The sequence below is a fragment of the Saccopteryx leptura genome, chromosome 5, assembly GCF_036850995.1.
Source record: "Saccopteryx leptura isolate mSacLep1 chromosome 5, mSacLep1_pri_phased_curated, whole genome shotgun sequence".
Classification (NCBI taxonomy): domain Eukaryota; kingdom Metazoa; phylum Chordata; class Mammalia; order Chiroptera; family Emballonuridae; genus Saccopteryx; species Saccopteryx leptura.
In genome coordinates this window covers 148,620,563-148,647,366 of record NC_089507.1, presented here as the reverse complement: position 1 = coordinate 148,647,366, position 26,804 = coordinate 148,620,563, and the positions used below count along the sequence as shown (strand labels likewise).

At 43.8% G+C, this 26,804-nt stretch overlaps 1 protein-coding gene across 2 annotated transcripts in view; it reads left to right on the top strand.

Annotated features, from left to right (window-relative positions):
- Positions 1-580: 580 nt before the first annotated feature.
- The window catches only part of YWHAQ (tyrosine 3-monooxygenase/tryptophan 5-monooxygenase activation protein theta), a 42,279-nt gene continuing 16,055 nt past the window's right edge, over positions 581-26,804 (top strand). The window contains exons 1-2 of one of the 2 annotated variants that reach the window (XM_066385948.1): positions 581-691; positions 1,099-1,472. In XM_066385948.1, coding sequence (XP_066242045.1) covers positions 1,179-1,472 — 294 coding nt within the window. In that variant the 5' untranslated portion in view covers positions 581-691; positions 1,099-1,178. The other variant, XM_066385949.1, reaches the window with a different exon arrangement.

The window sequence follows — 26,804 nt, the reverse complement described above, 5'->3', positions numbered from 1 at the left end:
GATTTCTAATTCATAGCCCCAATCACAACGTCATTAAAGGCTGGTTTCAGTGTACTGAGCTCCAAACCTTTGTCACGACTAGGAAGGTGGAGGAAAGAAAGGCGCTTGTGCAACAAAACAGCCGATTGTGTCACCCTCGCGGGCCGGGCCTCCCCAGGGCCGACTAGAGCTGCAGCTGCATTAGTCCACAAGATGCAATGCACCATCTGCACCACTCCTGCAGCAGGACACGCGGCTACCGCAGGCGAGGTCGTGCGAGCCTACGGCTCCCGTGCCGCACCCACAAGTGCTGGGGATGGTGGGGAGGATGAGGGAAATAGGTAACAGCATCGCAATGGCAACAGTGACGTCCTTTTACCCTGGATCTAATTGGAGGAAACCCCGTGGCCAAAGCCGCAGCCTGCCGGCCAACCGAACTTGCCCAAGCCGACCCACCCTCCTAGCCTCCGCTTCCCCGCCCGCCCCGCCCCCTTTGCCCCCTTCCGCGCGCTCAGGCTTCACTGGCTAGCGGCGGGTCGGGAGGCGGGACTATGTGGGGCATCTCGGCCTGTCATTGGGCAACGGGAGCGAGGGCAGCTGCGCGGAGACCCGCCCCTCGGCTCCGGGGTAGGCTGAGACGGGAGGGTCCTCCGCTAAAGCCAAAAGCGGATCAAAGTGGTGGGACTCGCGCCGCGGCCGCGGAGACGTGAAGGTGAACGCCGGGGCTCCCCTGCTGCCCTTGTTGTGCCTGGCCGGGCCTGCGGGGAGGGGAAGGCGGGAAGGGCGGGAGTCCTGGAGCGGCCGGCCTCGGCGCCGCTCTCCGTACGGACGGCTCCGGCGGGAAGGTGCGGGCCAACGGCCGCTTCCATTTTGGGCCGGGCAGGGTAGGGTAGGGCAGGCGCGGGAGCTGCCCGTCCTCCTCCTCCCTCTCGCGCCTCCGGCTGGAGCCCCTCGTCGTCCCGGGCGCCCCGCGGGGAGCGTGGGCGGGGGAGGGCAATCCAGCCGGGCCACGCGTGCGGGGCAGACAAAAGGGGCGGCGGCGGGCGGGCGGGCGGGCGGCGGGCGCATTGTCTGACGGCGCCGCCCCCGCCTCTCCGCTGCCACCGCCGCCGCCCGCAGGCCCTCCGCACGCCCCCTCTGATCCGGCTCGGTGCTCGCCCTCGCTGTGCTCGCCCTCGCTGCCCTCGCCGGCCGTCCCCATGGAGAAGACGGAGCTGATTCAGAAGGCGAAGCTGGCCGAGCAGGCCGAGCGCTACGACGACATGGCCACCTGCATGAAGGCCGTGACGGAGCAGGGCGCCGAGCTGTCCAACGAGGAGCGCAACCTGCTCTCGGTGGCCTACAAGAACGTGGTCGGCGGCCGCCGGTCCGCCTGGAGGGTCATCTCCAGCATCGAGCAGAAGACCGACACCTCCGACAAGAAGTTGCAGCTGATCAAGGACTATCGGGAGAAAGTGGAGTCCGAACTGAGGTCCATCTGCACCACGGTCCTGGTGAGTCGGCGGGGAGCCTGGCGCGGGGGGGACGGGACGGGACAGGACACGGGGCCGCCCGGGCTCTTTTGTGCGAGGCTTTTTCAGTGAGAAGTTCACGGGCACGGGAAGGAAATGCGGGCCGGGGCATCCCTTAGGCGTCCATCGTGGTGTGTAAAGAGTTTGGGACGGTGGCCTTGACCTCCTTAATGTGTTATTTCAGTTGAGAGTCGAGAAAGCTGTTTTGCCAGGGTAAGTAGATGTTTTGCCAGGTTCCCTCCAACCGCGTAACTTTGAAACATCCAGGTGGGTTTGCACCGGATGGAAAGTCGTCGTTAAGCTTACCGGGGCTATCTGGCAACCCTTTCAATGTGTTGAATCAATCAGTTCGTGGGCTCCAGGCTTCGGTTGAGAGAAGGCGCAGGTAGCATTACCGTAGACACAATGTATGTATTAGGGTTCCCTCCCAAATCTGGCAGTGCAAATTTACTTTGAAAATCTGAACACACTTTTTCAGGTAAGAGTTATCTGTCGACCTTTTTGCCCTGTTCAAAAGAGGGAAAGTTCGGTAAATGTGGAAAAGGCATAGCGTAATCTATGGAGAACAGAATACCTGGGAAAATTTCAGGTATAAATAACATTTCCTTGCTGTTGTGTGGCTACACGGTAAACACTAATGTATTGAACAGAACTCTCCAGCGTAGAGCCGGCAAGGAACGCTCTCCAGGTTTTGAACTGTCCGGACTTAGCAGCGGTGGCCCCTGGGTGTAGGAGGTGTTTGCTGTGATTCACCCTTACCGGTGTGAGCGAACATTTTTAGCTTTGTCATAACCTGAGTCTTTTGATCAAAGATAAGTTTAAAAATTTTTAAACACCAGCCTGATATCCTGGAGTGTTTTTAAGTGTTTTAATACAGGGAGTCATTTCTACCGATGAAATGTGACAATTGTCTTTTTTAAGTGCCACTTTTTACCAGAAGTCTACTGATTTTTGACATGTTTGTTTCTCACTGTAGTTTTGGCAGACTTTAAAGGACAAGCAGGCTAGGTTGGTGATTTTTCCAGAAGGAATGGGGGGGAGATGCTTCTCTTTCTTCACTTTTCTCTTTCTTGCCCCGTCAGATTGGTGAGGCAGGAATTTTTTTTTTAAAACTTCTTTTAACCTGTTTCCCCTATACAGTAATCATGGCTGATGGAGCTAGCTGGTAGAGGGGCAGAGGAAGAATGCAGAGTGTGCACCAAGTGCAGAAAGGTTTACTTATAGGTTGTTCACTTTCGTTGTTTTCATCTATCTTCTTAGCTTCCTTTCTGTGCTTGACACAGGCGAGGCAGTTACAAAAGCGTTTTGAACTGAATTGCTTCTGTTCAAAAAGTTTACCAACTTGAAAGTGATGATGGATTTCAATAGCATGTAGTGATTCCTATGGACAACACTGAGTCTGTATCAAGAGGAGACTAAGAATTCGTATGTGAATGAGAGGCTTTTCTCGATATGGAGAGTCTCACAGCACATTTCAGTCTCTTTCTGTTCAGTAATTACTTAGCAGTTTACTTCCCTGCAGTAATTCTGAAGTACCACAGAATTTTTCCTGTTCTCTAGCAAGTTAACTCTGTTTTTATAATGGCAGGAGTGGAGGAGAATTTAGTTTAATTTCTAAGTTACTTGAAAGAGAGACCAGGTCTGTAGAGTAGACCTTCCCATAGGAGAAAACCCTTGAAATTAGGACAGTTTTTTTTTATATACCGAGTGAAATAGAAGAGTTTAACTTGATTAATATGAGGTGTAAGTAAAACATTTTTTATTGGTAAAATGGCTTGAGTCTAATTGTGACTTAATGACCAACCTTATAAGAGAAATCCTAGGAAAGGTCATCTTCAATTTGACAACAGTGTTTGAGATCTCAGGGTGTGCGAGGCACTGCTCATGAGTGGTCTAGGAAGAACAGCACTGAGAATGGTAGGATTTTTGCATGGATTTATAAGGAGAACATGTGCAAATGCACAAACATAAATAATATATAATTCCCATGAAATGGTTTTGAACAAGCCATGTGTAGTTTTAGGGAAATGGAAACCTCAGGAGGGCTTCCCAAAGAGTTTTCCGGGTTTAACGTTGAAGGAGGTTGAAAGAGGTTGAAGGAGGATGGGGGTCAATATGCCAGGCAGAAGGAATACACAGGGTAGGCCTTCCTTATTCAGGGAAGAAGGCTTCCGTGTGCCTGGAGCAGAGTAGATAGCTGTTGAAGGAGAAAAGCCTGGAAAAGAAGGTAAGAACGGTATGACAAGGTCGTCAGGGAATTTTCCTCATTTGGTTGACAGTGAGGAGGCATTGGAGATTTTTGAATTATTTTTGAGTGGCATGCATTGGCATCATCTAGAATTTGTGGTAAGGAGTTTTATGAAAATAATGAGGGTCCCTGGCCCAGTAGCTCGGTTGATTAGAGCGTTGTCCTGATACACCAAGGTTGCAGGTTCGATCCCTGGTCAGGGCACATGCAAGAATCAACCAATGGGCCCTAGCTGGTTGGCTCAGTGGTAGAGCGTCGGCCTGGCGTGCGGAAGTCCCAGTTCAATTGCTGGCCAGGGCACACAGGAGAAGCGCCCATCTGCTTCTCCACCCCTCCCCTTCTCCTTCCTCTCTGTCTCTCTCTTCCCCTCCCGCAGCCAGCCCAGGCTCCATTGGAGCAAAAGATGGCCTGGGCGCTGGGGATGGCTCCTTGGCCTCTGCCCCGGGTGCTAGAGTGGCTCTGGTCGTGACAGAGCGATGCCCCGGATGGGCAGAGCATCGCCCCCTGGTGGGCGTGCCAGGTGGATCCTGGTCAGGCGCATGCGGGAGTCTGTCTGACTGCCTCCCTGTTTCCAGCTTCAGAAAAATACAAAAAAAAAAAAAAAAGAATCAACCAATGAATGCATAAATAGGTGGAACAACAAATTGATGTTTCCATCTCTTTCTCCCCCCTCCACCTTCCTCCCTTTCCCTCCCTCCCCCTCTCTCTAAAAATCCGTAAATAAAAAAGAGGAAAGAGGAGTGAAACCTGAAGTTTCTGAACATGAGTGCTACAGTGAGGTTTCCTTTTTCATTTGGTGAAAACTGACTTGTTATACAAGTGTAGTAACAGTGACAGGATGGGCAAACTCGGTTCTGAATAGCAGAGATTGTCAGCCTCATTTCCTTACATAGAGTTGGTTGGGGGCAGAATTAGTTGAGCTATTTACTCAAAGTGAACATGGTAGACAACTCTCAACCCTTTGGATAAGCATATTAAGAGAGGCTTCTGAACTGGTAAGGGGAGAAAAAATGTTAAAAATCGAGTAATTGAAAGAGCAAAGGAGATAAAAAGGATCCAAAGGACCAGATTATTTTTAAAATCTGAGAAATGATGGACAAGATTTTACCAAGTTGTCTGTCTCCCAATGTTTGGGCTAAAATTTCTTGTCTCTTCCTATTTTAATTTTTTGAGGGGGATGATAAAGTTATATAGGTCCTAGCCATTCTGCCTCTGCTCTGACTTCTTCCCAACTCTAAAATGAGTAGTTGGTTTTTTTTTTTACAGAGGCAGAGATAGATAGGGACAGACAGACAGGAACGGAGAGAGATGAGAAGCATCAATCATCAGTTTCTCGTTGCGCGTTGCGACTTCTTAGTTGTTCATTGATTGCTTTCTCACATGTGCCTTGACCGCGGGCCTTCAGCAGACCGAGTAACCCCCTGCTGGAGCCAGCGACCTTGGGTCTAAGCTGGTGAGCTCTTTGCTCAAGCCAGATGAGCCCGCACTCAAGCTGGCGACCTCGGGGTCTCGAACCTGGGTCCTTCCGCATCCCAGTCCGACGCTCTATCCACTGCGCCACCACCTGGTCAGGCTAAAATGAGTAGTTTTTAAAGACCAGATTGAAGAACATGCTGTCAACAGTATATGAAATGTTGAAAAACTAATAATGAGTTAGTGAAGGGGTACACAGGAATGTTGGGAATAGCAAAGTTTTTTTATTTTTCCAAAGTTAGAAGTGGGGAGGCAGACAGACTCCTGCATGTGCCCAACCGGGATCCACCCGGCATGCCCACCAGGGGGTGATGCTCTGCCCATGGGGTGTTGCTTAGTTGTGGTTGGAGCCATTCTAGCGCTTGAGGCAGAGGCCATGAAGCCGTCCTCAGCGCCCGGGCCAACTTTGCTCCAATGGAGCTTTGGCTGCGGGAGGGGAAGAGAGAGACAGAGAGGAAGGAGAAGGGGAGGGGTGGAGAAGCAGATGGGTGCTTCTCCTGTGTGCCTGACTGGAAATCAAACCCAGGACTTCACACCCCAGGCCGATGCTCTACCACTGAGCCAACTGGCCAGGGCCTTTTTTGCTTTTTTTAAAATTTAATTTTAGAGAGAGTGGGTGGGGCATTGATTTGTGTATATTTTATATGTGCCCTGACCAGAGATTGAACCCGCAACCTTGGTTTATCAAGATGACACTCTTAACCAACTGAGCTACTTGGTCAGGGCAGGAATTGCAAAGTTTAAATGAAAAAGATTAATAGGTTACAGAATAATCAGGCAGTGTTTAAAAAGCATGTGTAAGGTGTTTGTGAGTCATTAAGAACTTTGGATGTGTGGTAAGGACGTATTGATGAAATCAAAGGGGTCTACAGAACCCTTCTTGGACTTGGGGAACAAAATCTGTCATTTACAAGAAAGTGACCTTGGAGTAAGAAGGGGACACTTAGAGAATGTATACAAGATGACTGTCTCAAGCCCATCTTATTTCATGTTAATGGTCTTTTTATAGATTGATTTCATTAGGCTGCTTTGGTATAATATATTAAGCAATTTTAGGAACTAAGCTCTTAAGGTCTATATACCAACTTTTCAAATAAAAATCACTTAAGCCTGACCAGGAGGTGGCGCAGTGGATAGAGCGTTGGACTGGGATGCTGAGGACCCAGGTTTGAGACCCCTAGGTCGCCAGCTTGAGCGTGGGCTCATCTGGTTTGAGCAAAATTAAAAAAAAAAAATGCTCACTAGCTTAGACCCAAGGTCGCTGGCTAAAGCAAGGGGTTACTCAGTCTGCTGAAGGCTCGTGGTCAAGGCACATATGAGAAAGTAATCAACAACTAAGGTGTCCCAACGGAAAACTGATGATTGATGCTTCTCATCTCTCTCCGTTCCTGTCTGTCTCTCTCTATCCCTTTCTCTGACTCTCTCTCTCTGTCCCTGTAAAGAAAAAAAAAAAAATCACTTAAAATAGGCCTGACCTGTGGTGCGCAGTGGTTAGAGTATTGATTAGGAATGCTGAGGTTGTTCGGAACCTTTGGTTTGCCTGGTCAAGGCACATACTGGAAGCAACTACAAGTTAATGCTTCCCACTCCCCTCCCTTCTCTTTCTCTAAAATCAAATATAATCTTTAAAAAAAAAAAGTCACTTAAAATAATAATGTAGATGGTGATGGATAAAGATTTGACTTGGGAGGTGAACACAATATGATGTACAGAGATGTGTTGTAGAATGGGGCACCTGAAACCTGTTATGTTAACCAGTGTCACCCCAATAAAATTTAATTGAAAAATGATAAAGTAAAATAGTATGTAGAAACTGAATGTTGTCTATGTTGGTATGTAAAAGCTCTGTAAACTTAAATCAGTTAAGTGTTCTAAATTAATATCTTAATGAAAATCAATCGTTCTGGTTATTATTTTGAAGTAAGACTGATTGTTATTTTTGATAGTTAATGAATCTGAATGTAATTTTTGGATATAATGGAAAAACTATGAGCTCTGGAATCAAGACGGACAGTTTTTGAATCATTGCTCCGTAATCTGTTGTGACCATGGACAAGTTTCCTGGTCTCTCAGACTCTGTTTCTTCATCTGTAAATTGGTAATGAGGTGTCTACTTTTATAGCCTTGTAATTAAAATAATAGCTGAGGTTTATTGGGCACTTACTATACACTATGCACTATTTTTAGCACTTTATATACTCACTTTGTTCCTGTAAGTTAGATTGATAGTATTGTTTCTGTTTCAAAGTTGGGAGAAGTAGGGCATAAGGAAGTTAAGTAACTTGGTCAACATCCCAAAGCCTAGTGAGTGGCAGAGCAAGAACGTGAACCCGGCTGGTGTGGCTCCACGTGAAGTGAAACACATTTGTCCCTGAGTGCATGGCAGCTGACGGAAGAGCATAGTTTGATTCTCTGTTTTGAGGAATTTGTACAGTTAAGATATATAAGACATGTTTGTAAGTTAAGAGGGAGGTTAAATCGCTCTGGTGGACAAAACTGCCATTATCTAGATTTTGAAGCCCCCCTCAATCACAAGATATTGTAATAAAAATTTAAAATCTGACAATTAGATTTATTGCCTTTAGATTTTAAGCTCTTTGAAGCCAATAATTGTGTGGTTTATTTTTCTTTTTTTTTCTTTGAGAAGTAAAAAAAATGTAGTATTTTACATATAGGCATATAAATGTAGGGTTAGATTGGTGGTTCTCAACCGGGGTGACTTGATCCTTCAGGAGACATTTGGCTAGTTCTGGAGGCAGTTGTGGGAGGGGTATTACTAGCATAATGAGTAGAGGCCTGAATGCTGCTGAGCATCATGTGATGTGTAGGAACCCTCCCCCCCACACACACTAAGGATTATCCACAAATAAAATGAAAATATTAAGTTGTACTGAACTGTCTATTATACCTGTCCTTTGGGTTATTGTTAACATGTTGGCATCTTGTCAGAACCCTTTGTCTAGACTTCATTTTGTTTCCTTGTCACTATGACTATGCTATATCACTCTATATTTCATCTCTTTTGTTTTGCTTTTTTTGTTTTGTTTTTAGAGAGAGATGGGAAGAAAGAGACAGAAAGGAGAGCAGTTTGAGGAATCAACTCATAGTTGCTTCACTTTAGTTGTTCACTGATTGCCTCTCATACAGGGCTTGGTGGGGGATGAAGGGGAGGTGGCTCAAGCCAGCGATCTTTGGTCTGAGGCCAGCAACCTTCAGATTACGTTGATGATCCCATGCTCAGTTTGTCATACCTATGCAAGCTGATGAACTCAGGTTTGAACCTGGGACCTCAACATCCCAGGTCAACACTCTTGTCTACTGCTCCACCACTGGTCAGGCTCACCTTTTTTGGCAAAGTTGCTTCCAAGGCCTTGAGCTTTGCTCTTAAAAACTTGACACTGATGGCCCTGGCCGGTGGGCTCAGTGTTAGAGCATCGGCCTGGCGTGCGGGAGTCCCGGGTTCGATCCCCGGCCAGGGCACACAGGAGAAGTGCCCATCTGCTTCTCCACCCCTCCCCCTCTCCTTCCTCTCTGTCTCTCACTACCCCTCCCGCAGCCAAGGCTCCATTGGAGCAAAGTTGGCCCGGGCGCTGAGGATGACTCTGTGGCCTCAGCCTCAGGTGCTAAAATGGCTCTGGTTGCAACAGACCAACGCCCCAGATGGGCAGAGCACCGCCCCCTGGTGGGCATGCCAGGTGGATCCCAGTTGGGCGCATGCGGGAGCTGTCTGACTGCCTCCCCGTTTCCAGCTTCAGAAAAAAGAAAAATAAAACTTGACACTGGTTCTGGCCGGTTTGCTCAGTGGATAGATAGAGTGTCGGCCCGGTGTACAGAAGTCCCCGGTTCGATCCCCAGTCAGGGCACACATGACAAGCGACTTAGCTGCTTTTTTTCCTCTCTATCTTCCCCTCTGGCAGCCAGTGGCTCAGTTGGTTTGAGCATTGGCCCCAGGTACTGAGGATAGCTCATTCGAGCCTCAGCCCCAGACGGGGGTTGCAGGTTGCCAGATAGAGGGAGTCTGTCTCTATCTCCCCTCCTTTCACTTAAACAAAACAACTAACAACTTGGCACTGGTACCTGACCTGTGGTAACACAGTGGATAAAGTGTCAACCTGGAATGCTGAGGTCACCGGTTTGAAACCCTGGGCTTGCCTGGTCAGGAGAAGCCAACTACAAGTTGATGCTTCCCACTCCTCCCTACCACCTCTCTCTCTCCTCTCTCTAAAATCAGTAAAATATTTAAAATAATAAAAAGATTAAAATAAAAATAAAAACTGGGCACAGAGGCCCTGGCTGGGTAGCTCAGTTGGTTAGAGCGTGGTCTTGTTGGTTAATGCGTGGTCTCAACATGTCAAGGTTGCAGATTTAATCCCTGGTCAGTGAATGCGTGAATAAGTGGAACAACAAGACAGTGTTTTTCTCTTCCTCCCTTTCTCTCTCAAATCATTAAAAAAAAAAAAAGGCACAAAGAAAAAAGGTCCAACTGGAAGTATAGTGAAATCTATTTGAAAAATGGACTTAAAGTGGGTGAACAGCAGATATTCCCCTCTCCTTCATGAGTGCCACTGATAGTTGGGCATGTGTAGTTCCAGACTCTTACTCCTCTGGTGCGTGTTTATTTGGATGTTGCGTAATTATACTAAAATGTCCTATTGAATCTTTAGGTTGTAGACAATTTTTGGCTGTTGTACACAACATTGCTTTATACTAGGATTTACTTAGAAAATGTTCTTGGAAGTAAAATTTGCAAATCAAAAGAGAATGCTTTTTTTCCAGCTAGCCCTCTGAAAAGAAGGTATGCGTTTATACTGGTGGCACTTGTTGACAGTGGCCGTTCCTCCTACCCTCTCCAGGACAGGCAGGTTTGAGGGAGTAATGGAAACCTAGTGACTGGAAGGGTTGAAATTTACCTCCTCTTAGCCAGTGGTGGGTGTAATGAGGATTACCTCTGTTCTTTTTTGTTTTAAGTCTCACATACAGTTTCACATATAAAATATCATAGCATGGAAATAGCTAATTCAGGGTATTTGAAAGTTGGGAGGTCTGCTTGATAATATTGATGTTCCTTTGTAGCATCAATCTCAACTTTTGTATCATATTTAACACTTTTCAGAGCAATGAAGGAAAATTAGTATCTTTTTGTTTCATTGGCTTGCTAGTTGTGTGGTAGAGAGGCATTATTTAAAAGATGCAAAAAGAGCCCTGGCTGGTTGACTCAGTGGTAAACTGTTAGCCCTGCGTGTGCATGTCGATTCCTGGTCAGGGCACTTAGGAGAAATGACCATCTGTGTCTCTGCCCCTCCCCCTCTCACTTCTCTCTCTCTCTCTCTCTCTCTCTCTCTCTCTCTCTCTCTCCCTCCCTCCCTCCCTCCTCCCTTCCTGCAGCCATGGCTCTACTGGAGCATGTTGGCCCCAGCTGCTGAGATGGCTTCATGGCCTCTGCCTCAGGTGCTAAAAAATGGCTCCAGTTGCAGCGGAGCAAGGGCTACAAATGGGCAGAGCATCGCCCTCTAGTGGGGTTGCTGGATGAATCCCAGTCACTGCACATGTGGGGGTCTGTCACTGCCTCCCTGCCTCTCACTGAATAGAAAGAAAAAAAAAAAGATGTAAAAAGAAGAAAAATTGTAATTCATTAATTGCTATTTTAAAAACTTAATTTTTTTAGAGTTGATTTTAGAGAGAGAAATTAGGATTAGGTATTCATTGGTTGATTCTTTTTTTTTTTTTTTTTTTTTTTTTTTTCATTTTTCTGAAGTTGGAAACAGGGAGAGACAGTCAGACAGACTCCCGCATGCGCCCGACCAGGATCCAACCGGCACACCCACCAGGGGCGACGCTCTGCCCACCGGGGGCGATGCTCTGCCCATCCTGGGCGTCGCCATGTTGCGACCAGAGCCACTCTAGCGCCTGAGGCAGAGGCCACAGAGCCATCCCCAGCGCCCGGGCCATCTTTGCTCCAATGGAGCCTTGGCTGCGGGAGGGGAAGAGAGAGACAGAGAGGAAGGCGCGGCGGAGGGGTGGAGAAGCAAATGGGCGCTTCTCCTGTGTGCCCTGGCCGGGAATCGAACCCGGGTCCTCCGCACGCTAGGCCGGCGCTCTACCACTGAGCCGACCGGCCAGGGCAAATTGGTTGATTCTTATATGTGCCCTGACCAGCGATCTAACCTACAACTTTGATGTATCTGGACAGTGCTTTAACCCAGTGTTCCCCTCTCCTCTTCTCTTCTCTTTGTGAGAGAAACAGGCAGAGGCAGCCACACAGGAGGGGAGAGAGTTGAGAAGCCTCATTGCAGCACTTAAGTTCATTGATTGCTTCTCATATGCACCTGGTCAGGGAGGCTCCCACTAAGCTTGTGACCCTTTGCTTAAGCCATTGACCTTGGCTTCAAGTGACCATGGGTTCATGGCTGTGATCCCATGCTCAAGCCGGATGAGCCTGTGCTCAAGAGGGTGACCTTGGGGTTTTGAATGTGGGTCCTCAGCGTCCCAGGCCAACGCTCTATCCACTGCGCCACGGCCTGGTCAGTCTAACCCAGTGATTTTCAACCGCTGGTCCACAGCATGAAATTTCAGGTGGGCGGGTGGTTAAAAAACACTGCTCAAACCCACTGAGCTACCAGGCCAGGGCTAATAAAACTCTTAATCCACATGTAAATCAATGGTGAAGATTTCTTGAATATTTTGTGATAAAAATCTGACCAGCTTTGAAAATACTGTTTCATATTGGTATGTTTAAAGACAAAATGATGATGGTGCTAAGACTTCAAAGTGAGGGGATAGACAAAATGAGAGCATCTATAAATGAATATTGCAGCTGGTTTTAATGGGAATTCATTGTACTGTTCTTTCCTATATCTTCAGAAATTTCCATAATTATAAAATTATCACTCCCCTTAGAAATTCTTCTTGGTATTTACAGAAGAGGGATGAAAATGTAGGTTCAGAAAGAGACCTGTACAAGAATGTCTATAGCAGCTTTATTCTAAGGGTGGAAAACTTGAAATGATCCATTAATAGGAAAATGGATAAACAGACTGTGATATTTTCATATAATGTAATATTACTCAATAAAAAAGACTAGGTTACTGATACATACTACCATAGGGTGATGTCAAGAACTTGGATTTTGGAAGGACTGAGTGTTCCATTAACGTTTTTTCTATATGAAAGTTAGTTTTATGTAATTTAGCCTTTAAGATATTTATAAAAAAATATATAATACTTAAACATTCAAGGACTGACATTTGAAATAGAAAATGGTATATATTGAAGCATCTTGGTCAAACTACAGTAGTTCCTCCTTATCCAGGCCTGGGATATTTATTTCTAAGACCTGAAGTGGATGCCTGAAACTGGAGAGTACCGAACTCTATATATACTGTTTTTCCTACACATGATTACTTTTTCACTTAAAGGAAGAACTTTATAGTTTTTCTTTGGCTTATTTGAATTGCCAGCATCACTACTCTTGTACTTTGGGACCACAATTAAGTAAAATAAAAGTTACTTGAACACAAGCACTGCAATACTGTGACAGTTTATCTGATAACTGAGAAGGCTATTCATAGACTAACGGGGAGGTAGCTTATGTAGGGTGGGTATTCTAAACAAAGGGTTGATTGACATCTTGGGCAGGACGGAGTGGCACGGCACAAGATTTCATAACAGTACTCAAAAGAGCATGCCGTTTAAAACTTATGAATTGTCTGTTTCTGAAATTTTCTATGTAATATCTTTGGACTGTGGTCGACTATGAATAACTGAAACCAAGGAAAGCAAAACTGTGGATAGAGGGTTACTGCTGTACTGATGGTCCCATGGAAATTTTTATTTCCTCTTCTCCTTTCTCACATCTGCCAACATAATCAAAGTTGTTACTTTTGAAGTCCAATATATTTTTTTTCTTTAGATTGCTTGTGCTTTTTTTGAAATAAAAAGTCATTGCCTATTGAAAGGTCATGAAAATTTACACCTAAGATTTCACTGAGAGTTCTGTTGTCTTAGCTCTTACATTATGGTTTTTGGTTCATTTTGAATTCATTTTTGCATAAAGTATGAGGACGGTTTAGCCTTCATTCTTTTCATGTGACTATCCAGTTGTCCCATAAGAAAAATATCCTTGATGTGAGATTCTCAGTTTATGAAAGGATAATCAAGTGGTTGGCGTGAAAGTTCACTAAAGGAAAACTTGTGATTACCCCGTTCTTTGTGCTTCCGCTCAACTGTTCACCCAGACGCCCACCCACACTTTGCTTCCGTCCCGCTACTCACACTTTCTCGTTTGTGAAGCCTTTCCTTTCCCTTTTCTAAATGTTGAAGTCACACCTATCCTACAAGATGTAATTTAGGTGTCGCTGCACTCATTCCAGTCAGTTACAAATTATAGCCTATTAATACTTCAGATCTGTTTCCTTGCACTTTCTGTGTGCAGTTATGGGTAGAAGAGATGTGTTTACCTGTAAGGAAGCCAAGGCATACTTTTCCTTACTCTAGCTGTGAACTCAGATTCAACTTTCCTAGAATAGTGCCCTTTCCTCCCCACTGCCTTTTATTGTAAAGCCTTCCTCTACACACCCCATTCTTCTGAGATCATGACTCCTCTCTCTGAATAGTCTTGTGTGGAAGTGCAGAGAAGCGGGCCTTTATAAATCCGTGCTCTTCAACTAGAGTGGCTCGTTTTAATCTCTTTCACTGTTTACTAGTTTGACTGTAAAAGACTTGGGGGAGAAAAGAGCAACTGCTTTTTAGGTTTTCACAATCTTGACCAGATAGGTGGAGTCCAAGTCCCTTAGGACTTAGAGACTCCCAGCCTCTGTCAGCCACCTTTCTCCCTGGTCCTTCCCTCTGTTCCCAGCCACTTGGAAGCACCTAGCATTCTCCCCTGTGCTGTGTTCGTCCTTATGTTTGCTCTCATTCTCTCCCCATCAAAGAGTGTTATTAAACTCAAGTGTTTTCTTTCTCATCAAGTCTACTAAGGACCCAATTCTATATTGTCTGGAGTTTACTAGCATCCTGAGATCCTCTGTGGCTCTCTCTAAAATAAAGTGTCCTCAGTTCAGACCTATATTAGTAAGCCATATGGGTTTGTAAGAGTAAGGACATCTTTATTTTTCCTTCTATAAACTACAGCAATACTTTATTTTTCAAGGTTGTGTTTTGTGTTGCACCCAATAGTTCAGTTGAGTATTAATAGTAATCCATTAAGTTCAGTTGCAAATGCGGAATAATTTTCTTACCCATAGCCTCTTAAATTGTGCCCTGTAACAGAGCTGGTAAACTAGAGGGTTGTATATAATACAGCAGAGGTAAATGTCTGTGGCATGGGTTAGCAATAGGTGGGAAAACTCATCTATAAATAATTACATAATTTCTACAATGTTATATGGCTTAATTCAGTTTGTCATAGACTTACAGAAGACGAAGCTCATATGAAAGTACACTGGTGTGTTTTCTAGTATATACTATTATCTATTTTTAATAGAGTTCCTAGGATATAGCAAAACTTGACCTATTTGCTAAGCTAGGAGGGCAGTTTGGACCTATTTTAATTATTAGAACATCCTTTTTATTAGGTATCAGAATGTCTGTTCAGTTGGATTACTTAAGACAGGGGTCTTTTTGGCTGAGAGAGCCATGAACGCCACATATTTTAAAATGTAATTCCGTGAGAGCTATACAATATGTTTAACACTAAATACAAGTAAATGTGTGCATTTTATGTAAGACCAACACTTTTAAAGTACAATAAGTCTCTGAATATTTTTTAATAACGTTGTTATGCTGTTGCTAACCAATGATGAATAAAGTACTTCTTACCATTAATGTGATTTCTGGTGCTGCATGGTTTTGCTGATGGCTTTGTAGTCTGGTTGATACATGGTGAGGTTAAGCTTCATGCAGGTGTTGAAACTTCCATCCGTTAAACATGATTGTAGGTTGGTCTTAACGTTCTTTAGATGTGAGAAAGACTGCTCACATGCATACGTAAAGCCAAACATTGTCAGTACAGCAATACTCACACGCTGCAGTGTGTGGTATGTGACGGGAAGCGTGTTCCAAGTTTTAACAATCAGCTAGTCCGCGGGTTGAAGTTTTTTCATTTCTCCCCACTTGTGTTTGCTCGCCAACTCTGCTTGCTGTCATGCAAGTCTTTCCAAATCTTCATTCAGTGACTTGAACTTATTCACCCACATGTCTGAGGCCTTCAGGTCAGCAGCTTGTAGTTCAAAATCTCTGACGGAGACACCGTGGATGTAACTCAGGTCCGCGCTATCCACTGCACATTCGTGTGGATGGGTGATGAACTTAAAAAGATGAGTGCGCTCATGAAATTCTCCAAAGCACGCTTTATATGACTGTAGGAGATTAGATGTGAAGCCTGCTAGCTGCTAGAGATCGAGATGTTGAGCAGGGTCACTTGCTGTGCATGCATCTTTAAATGCTCCCAATTTTTCAAACTATAGTAAACGACTAGTTTCAATGTCGGTAATGAAGAGTTCCAGTTTGTTTTCAAATGCAAACACTGCTTGTTGAAGGGGATAAGACTATTTCCATCGCCTTGCATTTTCACATTGAACTGGTTCAGATGTTCAGTCATGTCCATGAGATAGTAGAACTTCAGGATCCACTCAATGTTAGCTAACTCAGAATGCTCGACGTTTTTCATTTCAAGAAAGGTCCGGATTTCAGGCCCTGGCCGGTTGGCTCAGTGGTAGAGAGTCGGCCTGGCGTGCTTAAGTCCCGGGTTTGATTCCCGGCCAGGGCACACAGGAGAAGCGCCCATCTGCTTCTCCATCCCTCCCCCTCTCCTTCTCTGTCTCTCTCTTCCCCTCCTGCAGCCAAGGCTCCATTGGAGCAAAGATGGCCCGGGCGTTGGGGATGGCTCCATGGCCTCTGCCTCAGGCGCTAGAGTGGTTCTGGTCGCAACAGAGAGACCCCCGGATGGGCAGAGCATCTCCCCCTGGTGGGCGTGCTGGGTGGACCCCGGTCGGGCACATGCAGGAGTCTGTCTGACTGCCTCCCCGTTTCCAGCTTCAGAAAAATACAAAAAAAAAAAAGTGTCCGGATTTCGCACTGAGCACTTTTCCTCTTGACAGTTAATGCACATTGCTGTGCAGAAGCAGACCAGGATAATTGTTCCAAACTTCATCCAGCAGTGTTTTAAACTGGCGATCATTTAAAGCTCAGGCAACAATAAAGTTGACCACCGGAATGACCAGCGACATCACCTCACCAAGCTACTCGCCACACATTTGAGCACAAAGTGCCTCCTGATGTAGGATACAGTGAAAATTTAGGATGGGTCTCTTCATGTTCTCGAAGAAGGGCTATGAATCCTCTGTTTTTCCCCACCATGCACGGAGCAACATCAGTATACACCGAAATAAGTTTATCCATCGGTAGATTTTTTTCTTTAGCAAACTCAGTGAAAGACGAATAAATCCTCCCCTCTTGTTGTCTCTTTCATAGGCAAAACAGCAAGACTTTCCTCATGTAGTGTGTCGCCAACACCATACCTTGCAATCACGCTGAACTGGGATAAATAGCTTATGTCTGTTGACTCATCTAAAGCGAGAGAAAAGAATGGTGCTGCATTTATGTCCTTCACTTGTGTTGCCTCAGTTTGATTTGCCATCATGATGGTACGATCGTGAACAGTTCTTGTCAACGGAGGCGTCTTTTATTCATTTGATTATCTTGTCTTTATCCGAAAAGTTGTCAATAGTTCATTGGCAACATCAAGCATGAATGTTTTGGCGTACTCCCCATCTGTGAATGGCATTCCATTTCTCACAATTGCTAAAGCACCAGCAAAGCTAGCCGAATTCCAGTCACCTTGTTGGGTCCAAACATGGAGTTGCTGCTGACTAGCTTTGTTCTGCACAGTAGCTCTTGACATGCTTTCTTCCTGCTGTCCCCTGCTGGATATTTTGATGCAAATGTAGTATGGTGTGTGTTGAAGTGCCGCTTTATATTTGAGCGTTTCATCGATGCAATTTTATCATTGCATATTAGACACTGCAGAACCTGCTCTCTCCACAAAGGCGAATTCCTCTGTCCATTCCTGCTGAAAAGTACAATACTCCTCATCTTTTTTTCTTTTAGCCATCTTCTTCATCAAAAGGGTTTCTGCAGTTAGCTAGCTGACTACTTGATTAAAAGGAGGGAAGTTGCCTGACCAGGCGGTGGTGCAGTGGATAGAGCGTCGGACTGGGATGCGGAGGACCCGGGTTCGAGACCCCGAGGTCGCCAGCTTGAGTGCGGGCTCATCTGGTTTGAGGAAAAGCCCACCAGCTTGAACCCAAGGTCGCTGGCTCCAACAAGGGGGTTGGTTACTCGGTCTGCTGAAGGCCCACAGTCAAGGCACATACGAGAAAGCAATCAATGAACAACTAAAGTGTTGCAATGCGCAATGAAAAACTAATGATTGATGCTTCTCATCTCTCTCCGTTCCTCTGTCTGTCTGTCCCTGTCTATTCCTTTCTCTGACTCACTCTCTGTCTCTGTAAAAAATAAATAAAAATTAAAAAAAAAAAAGAGGGAAGTTTACTTCCTGACCTCATAACAACCTGTGTACGTTATGCATTATCCAATAAAAATTTGGTGTTTTCCCGGAGGACAGCTGTGATTGGCTCCAGCTACCTGCAACCATGAACATGAGAGGTAGGAAATGAATGGATTGTAATACATGAGAATGTTTTATATTTTTAACGTTAGTATTTTTTTTTATTAAAGATTTGTCTGCAAGCCAGATGCAGCCATCAAAAAAGCCACATCTGGCTCGCGAGCCATAGATTCTGGACCCCTGACTTAAGACCAAACAGATTTGACTTACGGTGGTTGTTTTCTTAAACAAACAAACAAAAATAAAAAACTTTTTGCCCTGGCTAGATAGCTTGGTTGGTTAGAATAGCGTCCTGAAGCACAATTTGCTGGTTCGATCCCTGATCAGGGCACATACAGGAACAGCTCAATGTTTTTCTTTGCTCTCTGCCCCTCTCCCCACTTCCTCTCTTGATGAAATCAATAGAAAGAAACTTGTTTCCTTACTGTCATTTGTCTTTTTCTTCACAAATCAATGGCTGAGTATTTTCTGGATACTAGTAAATTGTAAGTTGTCTAAGGGGAAGGAAGTATGTACCTTGGTTCTTCTGTTAGTATTGATCTGTCATTGTTGGTAAGTTACAATTGTGTATGTGTAATTGTTTTTGATGCAGATTGACAAATTTAGAAAGTTTTTTAAGTGTCACTGGTAAATGTATTAATGTGTCCTCCCAAAACTATATCTTGCCTAGAGAGTTGGGAATCTTTGAGCAGAAGGTGTGTAACATTTCTGTGTTACTGTTATGGTGCTCACTATTCAGTTGCTGAGATATGGTAATATAGCAGACAGGTCAGAGACAAAGGACTGGGCATTACATTTGTTTCTAACAATATCTGGAATTGGCTTAGCAGCTTGGGGTGAAGTAAGGAGACAAAGACTGATTTTCTTTGATATTAGCACATTACGGTTCACACACTCTCCATTATTTGTCAAGGCTAAAATTCTTTCTTTTATGTCTTCACTGCATTTGTAACAGCTCTATTGCTGAGTTGGAAGACAGGATGAATGTTCTTAGACAAGAGCATTTTTATTGTTTTGGGATTCAAGTGCTAATTGTTTAGGGGAAGAGAGGAGGTGTACTGTGTTCACATCCTAGGCTCTAAAAAGCACCATTGTAGTTGAATTGATGGCAGTACTCCTCATTGGTGGTCATTTTGCCTGGGTTAGGGGATGGTGGTAGCTAGTGATCCTACGTTAGGAGGAGTTGTTTAGGAATATTTTGGGTAGGAAGAAAGATAAAGCCTTTTCTCTTTTTATTGAGAGCCTGGGATTCTTTTCACTTGTTTCTGCGCCTTCCCTGACTGTCCTCTGGTTTTTACCCCTTGTTTTCTTTTGCCCATGAAAGGAATTTACCACGTGGTTGCATGGACAACTCTGGCTTCTTTTTACTCTCACTGTACCTACAGTGGCTCATACCCCTTGTGTCTGAGAAATACTTAGTCTCTGACCAGTTCGGCAGGATCCATTCATATTAATTTGTTTGGGTTTTGTTTGTTTGTTTTTTTGTGACATAGAAGGACAGAGAGAGGGACAAACTGACAAGAAGAGAAAGAGAGATGAGAAGCATCAATTCTTTGTTGCAGCATTTCAGTTGTTCATTGATTGCTTTCCCATATGTGCCTTGACCCAGGGGGGCTACAGCAGAGTGAGTGACCCTTTGCTCAGACCAGATGAGCCCACGCTCAAGCCAGCGACCTCAGGGTTTCGAACCTGGGTCCTCTGCATCCCAGTCTGATGCTCTCATCTACTGCGCCACTGCCTGGCCATGCTCATATTAATTTTAATTTATTAATTTGACCAATATTCCAGACAGTGTTAGGATTTACGTCTTTTGTTATTTTTAGAATTTTATGTCAAAAAAAGTTTGAACACTTTATAAAAGGAGGTTTTTAGTCTACACAAATAATGATATTAATTAACCCTTTCTCCCAGGGTTAATTCATATCCATGAATGCTTCAGAGTTGTATAAATTCTAATAAGTAGAAATTGAAGATATGAAAGCCCATTAACACTTTTCCAGGCCTCACCCCCACCCCAAAGCAAAATAAGGACAAACTGTTTACTTGTTTTACAGGATTGCTGCATCAGAAACAATAGTGTAGCCTGACCAGGTGGTGGCGCAGTGGATAGAGCGTCGGACTGGGATGCGGAAGGACCCAGGTTCGAGACCCTGAGGTCGCCAGCTTGAGCGCGGGCTCATCTGGCTTGAGCAAAGAGCTCACCAGCTTGGACCCAAGGTCGCTGGCTCCAGCAGGGGGTTACTCGGTCTGCTGAAGGCCCACGGTCAAGGCGCGTTTGAGAAAGCAATCAATGAACAACTAAGAAGTCACAACTCGCAACGAGAAACTGATGATTGATGCTTCTCATCTCTCTTCGTTCCTGTCTGTCTGTCCCTGTCTATCTCTGCCTCTGTAAAAAAAAAAAAAGAAACAATAGTGTACGCTTATGTTCCAAGTTTCTCTCCTTGGCCATAGGGGCTTCAAATCTAATTTATTGACATTCTGAAAGGGGCACTTCAGAATTATAAATTGTGGAGTTATGCCAGTGGTTGGCAAACTCATTAATCAACAAAGCCAAATATCAACAGTACAACGATTGAAATTTCTTTTGAGAGCCAAATTTTTTAAACTTAAACTATATAGGTAGGTACATTCCTTATCAAGGTAGCGCCCTCATGTGGTACTTTGTGGAAGAGCCATGCTCAATTGGCGATCACAGAAACAAAGAGGCAGCAGTTGGGTGATCCTAAGGACTGGATACTCGACCACTCCTGTGGCCAGCTTCCGTATAGGTGCCGCATTGTCAGAAGACTGTTGATGGGCCTATTTTTAATTTTTTTTTATTTTTATTTATTTATTTATTTATTTATTACAGAGACAGAGAGTGAGTCAGAGAGAGGGATAGACAGGGACAGACAGACAGGAATGGAGAGAGATGAGAAGCATCAATTGTTAGTTTTTCATTGCGCGTTGCAACACCTTAGTTGTTCATTGATTGCTTTCTCATATGTGCCTTGACCGCGAGCCCTCAGCAGACTGAGTAACCCCTTGCTGGAGCCAGCGACCTTGGGTCCAATCTGGTGAGCTTTTCCTCAAACCAGATGAGCCCGCACTCAAGCTGGCGACTTTGGGGTCTTGAACCCGGGTCCTCTGCATCCCATTCCGACGCTCTGTCCACTGCGCTACCGCCTGGTCAGGCTAAGTACCCTCTTTTAATAGTGTACCACTTTAAGTGTTCGGGAGATACCTCTTTGTTGCTCTGTGCTCTTCTGCTGCTGCAGGAATGGTAATAATAGAAATCAGGTGTGTGTCAGTCATCAAGACAGTGCTTCCCAACTCCTGTTGTGTTATGGCACACTGCGGAACATGGATTTATCCCCTGGCTTCTTCTGCTGTTGTTACAGCCAAGGGGATTGGTATCTCTGCCACTTACATTAGTGGGGAGCTCCAGGTTAGAGTCTGAGCTTGAGGGACCCTGAGTGCTAGGCTTTGAGCTTTTTTTTTTTTTTTTTTAAGCTCAGTGTTGGGGAGTCCCAATCTTCCTCGATTTTTTTTTTAATTTTTATTTTATTTATTCATTTTTTAGAGAGGAGAGAGAGAGACAGAGAGAGACAGGGGGGAGGAGCTGGAAGCATCAACTCCCATATGTGCCTTGACCAGGCAAGCCTAGGGTTTCGAACCGGCGACCTCAGCATTTCCAGGTCGACGCTTTATCCACTGCGCCACCACAGGTCAGGTCTGAGCTTATTTTTTAATAGACCATCCGGATCTTTGGGCAGAGGATTGACATTCCAGAATGAAATTTATGGTTAATTGGCAACAGCGCATAAAGTAGATTGGAGAAAGAACTCTAAAACTTGGTCGATCACGTAGGTTATCAGTTTAGTTGAGGTGAAATGATATGGTTAACTTGGGTAATAATAGAAGTAGAACTGGGACTGTGAAGTTAGATCAGATACCATGACAGAGGTCAAGGCAGCAGGGTGTGAATGACAGCCAGTGCTAGGGTCAGAAATGGGGAGAGAAACATTGACAATAGTGCTGATGGGCCTAGATAGCTGGAACATTGTCCAGTCTAGACAATAGAAAGTCTTCTCCTTCAGTGGTTTATAGTTATAAGGAGGCTGTATATGTATATTCCCAAAGTATTCTGTGCTTACTTATTTGAGTTTTCCAAACAAAGTCTTGACTTGGAGAAAATTACATCTAGGGATTTGGGTGACTAAGTATGGAGGCCAGGGGAGTGAGGTCAAGGGAGCATTAGGGTGGCACCCAGGTTTCTAACTAGGGCACAGAGTGTGTTTCCTAAGACAAAATTGAGTGAGGGAGTAGAATCAACAGTAGGGTGTGTTAGGAAGGCAAAACTAATGTTTTTCAAATAAGTTTAAAGTCCCAATGGCGCATTCAGAGGTGTGTGTTGTGTTTGTGTGTGCACGCGTGCAATAGGTCTGGTGTTTAAGAGAAGGACTTCTGTGTGCATGGTGATTGGGGTTTACATATTAAGCAGTGTTCTAAGGAATTTGTATTAACTTATTTAATCTTCATTATACCCCATAAAGTAGGGATTGTCTATTTTAGAGATGAATTATTTACTCTGTTTTACAGATGAATTAACCTAGCTACAGAGCTGTAGAAATAAATTGCCCAACTAGATTTAGGGTAGATTTGTGAGTCAGGCAGTTATCTTAAAATGGATAGTGAGCTATTGAAATATATTTGAAATCTTTGATGAAACATTTTCTCCTAGTAGCAGATTATCATAGTTGTTCGATTTTAGAAAGCATAGCCTTAAAGGCAGACACTTATTTAATAAAAGAAAAATTAAAACATGTAACTATCCTTAATTTTAGATAATCTTCTGAAAGGTTGGGAAGCAGTATCCATTAATAGACAACTCAACCCTTGTCCATACTTAATATAGAAGAACTTGAAACACCATGCTCTGCACATAGGAGGCATCATATTCTTACTCAGCATCAGTTTTGGGAGAGTGGAAACTTCGCAGATTATGACCAGGAATTTTTTCATTGCTTGGTATATAGTTGCTGTAATTACTCTGGTGACTTCTATTTCATTACTTCTTCCTTCCTGCTCTAAAAAGTTTCTTTCAGTAAAGGTTGAAGTGGGAACTTCAGTTTTTGTATAGAAATATCTTTATTTTGCACCTGCTTTTTTTTTTAAAGATTTTATTTATTTTAGAGAGGGGTGGGGGAGAGCAAGAAGCATCAACTTCCTTATTTGCTTTTTTTTTTTTTTTTTAATACAGGGTCAGAGATAGAGTCAAAGAAAGGGATTAGATAGGGACAGACAGACAGGAACGGAGAGAGATGAGAAGCATCAATTGTTAGTTTTTCATTGCGCGTTGCAACACCGTAGTTGTTCATTGATTGCTTTCTCATATGTGCCTTGACCACGGGCCTTCAGCAGACCGAGTAACCCCTTGCTTGAGTCAGCGACCTTGGGTCCAAGCTGGTGAGCTTTTTGCTCAAGCCAGAGGAGCCCGCACTCAAGCTGGCGACCTCAGGGTCTTGAACCTGGGTCCTCTGGATCCCAGTCCGACGCTCTATCCACTGTGCCAATGTCTGGTCAGGCCATATATGCCTTGATGAGGCAAGCCCGGGGCTTCAAACCTACAACCTCAGTGTTCCAGGTGGATGCTATATGCACTGCGCCACCACAGATTAGGCACACCCACTTTTCTCCCATTCAAGTACTAACCAGGCCCGACCCTGCTTAGCTTCCGAGATCAGATGAGATCAGGCGCGTTCAGGGTGGTATGGCCTTAGACTAGGCACACCCACTTTTCTATGGTACTTCTGATTGGTTATGGAATTCTAGCTGACAAGTTTTATTCTCAGCACTTTGAAGATACTTGATTGTTTTCTGATGAAAAATCAACTGTCATATTGATTCTTTACAGGTAATGTGTCATTTTTCTGGTAGCTTGTAAGAGTTTTCTTGTCTTTGGCATTATGTAGTTTTACCATGATAGTCTAGGTATGGATTTATTTTTATTTTATCTTCCTTGGATGGATTTAGCATGCTTTTCCACTATGAAAAGTCTCATCTTTTACTGTTCTCAGCCGTTATCTGTGAAGACCATCTCTTCCTCGTTCTTTTTATTCTCTCCTGGAATTTATATTGCATATTATCTTAAATGCCATTTCTATCTGCATCTTTTGACTTATCGACATTTCTTTCATCTTGTTCTTTGTTGTGTGTTCCAAGCAGTTTTTTAAAACATACCTTTTGTTTTACTAATTTTCTGGTTTTTTAAATTACTGTATAGAAGAAGCCCATCTCCTCCTCACACCTGAAAGCTATCTTTTCTTAATTTGTTGACTCATTTTCTTTTCCCTGGCTTCCACTCCCCCCCCTCCGCCCTGCTTTTCTTTTTATAACCAAAATTTAACTTAACAGAAATATAAAGAAAATAGTAACGGCCCTTATGTTACCCATTAACCAGTTTCAGCCATTATAAATAGCTTTGTTTATATCCCCACATACCCTCCCCCCCGTTTTTATTTTGAAGCTAGTCCTGGGCATCATCTGTTTAATTCATAAATATTAAAATATGTATATAATCTTTGCCTGACCTGAGGTGGTGCCATGGAAGAAGTGTTGATATGGAATGTCAAGGTTGCTGGTTTGAGACCCCTGCTTGACAGGTCAAGGCACTTACGAGAGGCAAATACAGTACATACTACTACGAGTTGATGCTCCACCCCTTCTCTTTCTTTCTCTTCTTAAAAATCAATAAATAAATCTTTTTAAAAAATGCATATGTATTTAGTCATTTTCAACATATCTTATGTTTTGTTACACACTGTTTTCATCTTTTTAGTTCTCGGGTGCTAGCCACCTGTTGGTTTGCTGAGTCCTCATTATGGTGGATCAGCCCCTGGAGTAGTTCTGTTATTTTTAATAAGGCGGTTTTAGCATTTTTCCTGCGGAACTTTGTGTGCCTCGCATTGTGGAAGTGTCTTTACATAGTAGGGTTTTTAAAAATTGATTTTAGACAATGTTGATTTGTTGTTTCACTTATTATGCATTCATTGGTTGATTCTTTAAGTGCTCTGACTAGGAGTCAAACCTGCAACCATGGCATTTCAAGGCGATGCTCTCACCAACTGAGCAAAGTTTTTCTAGGGCCCCTCTGCCCTTCACACCACTGTCATTGTGTTGTAAACATTCACTTTTAGTTCTTTGTTTTATTTTTCAACACCTGCATATTTTTCTTTGGTGCTCTACTATGTTTTCTTCCTTTTTATCTATTTCTATTGAGCATTTTGACTGTTTTTAGAAGGGAAAGTCTGCTCAGTGTTCCTTTGTTGCCAGAACCCAAGTTGTGTTTCTGACCAATGTAGTTTAAGGTGATGAGTCACAGATTTCTTTCTTTTCTTTTTCTTTTTAAAGGATTTTATTTATTGATTTTACTGATGGGGTGGGGAGCAAGAAGTATCAACTTGTAGTTGCTTCGCTTTCGTTGCTCATTGCTTGTTTGTTGTATGTGCCTTGACTCTGCAAGCCCAGGATTTCAAACAGGTGACCTCAGTTTTCCAGGTCGATGCTCTATCCACTCTGCCACCACAGGTCAGGCGAGTCACAGATTTCTTAAGTACTTCATACTAAGTGTGAATGAGGGAGGTGTGTGTGTGTGTATTCTGATATGCTGCTATTCGGGTAACTTTTTTTTCTCTCTTCTCTTTTTTTTTTTTGTGTGTGTGTGTGTGTGTTTTTCTGAAGTTGGAAACGGGGAGGCAGTCCCCTTGCTGTAACCAGCAGTAACCCCTTGCTGGAGCCAGTGACCTTGGGTTCAAGCTGGTGAACTTTTGCTCAAACCAGATGAGCCCGCGCTTAAGCTGGCGACCTTGGGGTCTCGAACCTGGGTCCTCTGCATCCCACTGAGCCAACCGGCCACAGCCTATTCGGGTAACATTTAAAATATGTTACCACCCTTGCCAGATGGCTCCATTGGCTAGAGCATTGGCCTGAAGCACAGAGGTTGCTGGTTCAATCCTCAGTGAGGGCACATACAGGAACAGACTGATATTTCTCTCTCTCTCTCTTCCCCCAACCACCTTCCTTTCTGGCTATAATCAATAAATAAAAAATATAAAAATAAAATATGTTACCATTTCATGTGGTCAGATGGACTGTCCACTAGGTACACATTCAGACTTATATTCAGTTACAAGTCTTCTCATGTATTTTATTCTAAAATTGAGTGGACACATTAACTTCTACTTCCCATATTTGTCAGAAATGTTGGTAATACTATATCTGATTTAAGGTAACAGAAATATTAATGCAGTTTTACTGCCAGAGTCTTTAAATAAATGTTCACAAGAGATAAATTTGGAAAATGAACTAACATCATTAACATGCAAAGAGTTCCTACAAACCAGTAAGGAAAAATTCATTAGGAAATGGCAAAGGATGAAAACACAGTTAACAGAAAAGTACATACAGATGTTTGACTTCATTTATAACATGTAATTTATAAAGTTAGAAGATTGTCAAAGAAAAGATAGTAAAATATTTTCACTTAATTAGACTGGAAAGATGAAAAAAGTGTAATATTCTGTGTTCAGAAGGATGTTGAGAAATTGGAGCAGTCATACATTGCTAGTTGGAAGCTAAGTCCCGGAGGACAGTTGAACAGTTTATTCTACAGATCAAGTGTACATCTGGTACTTTGCTGGAAATATAAAACAAGTTGAAGCAACTTAGATGTTCATCAGAGGAGACTATTTAAAATAATGACCTTAGTGCCTTGGCAGGTTAGCTCGGTTGGTGAGAGTGTTGTGCAAAGGTTGCTGGTTCAATCCTTGGTCAGGACACATGCAAAAACAGATGTTTCTTTCTCTCTCTCGCCCCCTTCCACTCTTAAAAACCAATAAATTAAAAAAAAAAATTTTTAAGATTTTATTGATTGATTTTACAGTAAGAGGAGGGGGGGGGGTAGAAAGAAGTAGTTGTTTCACGT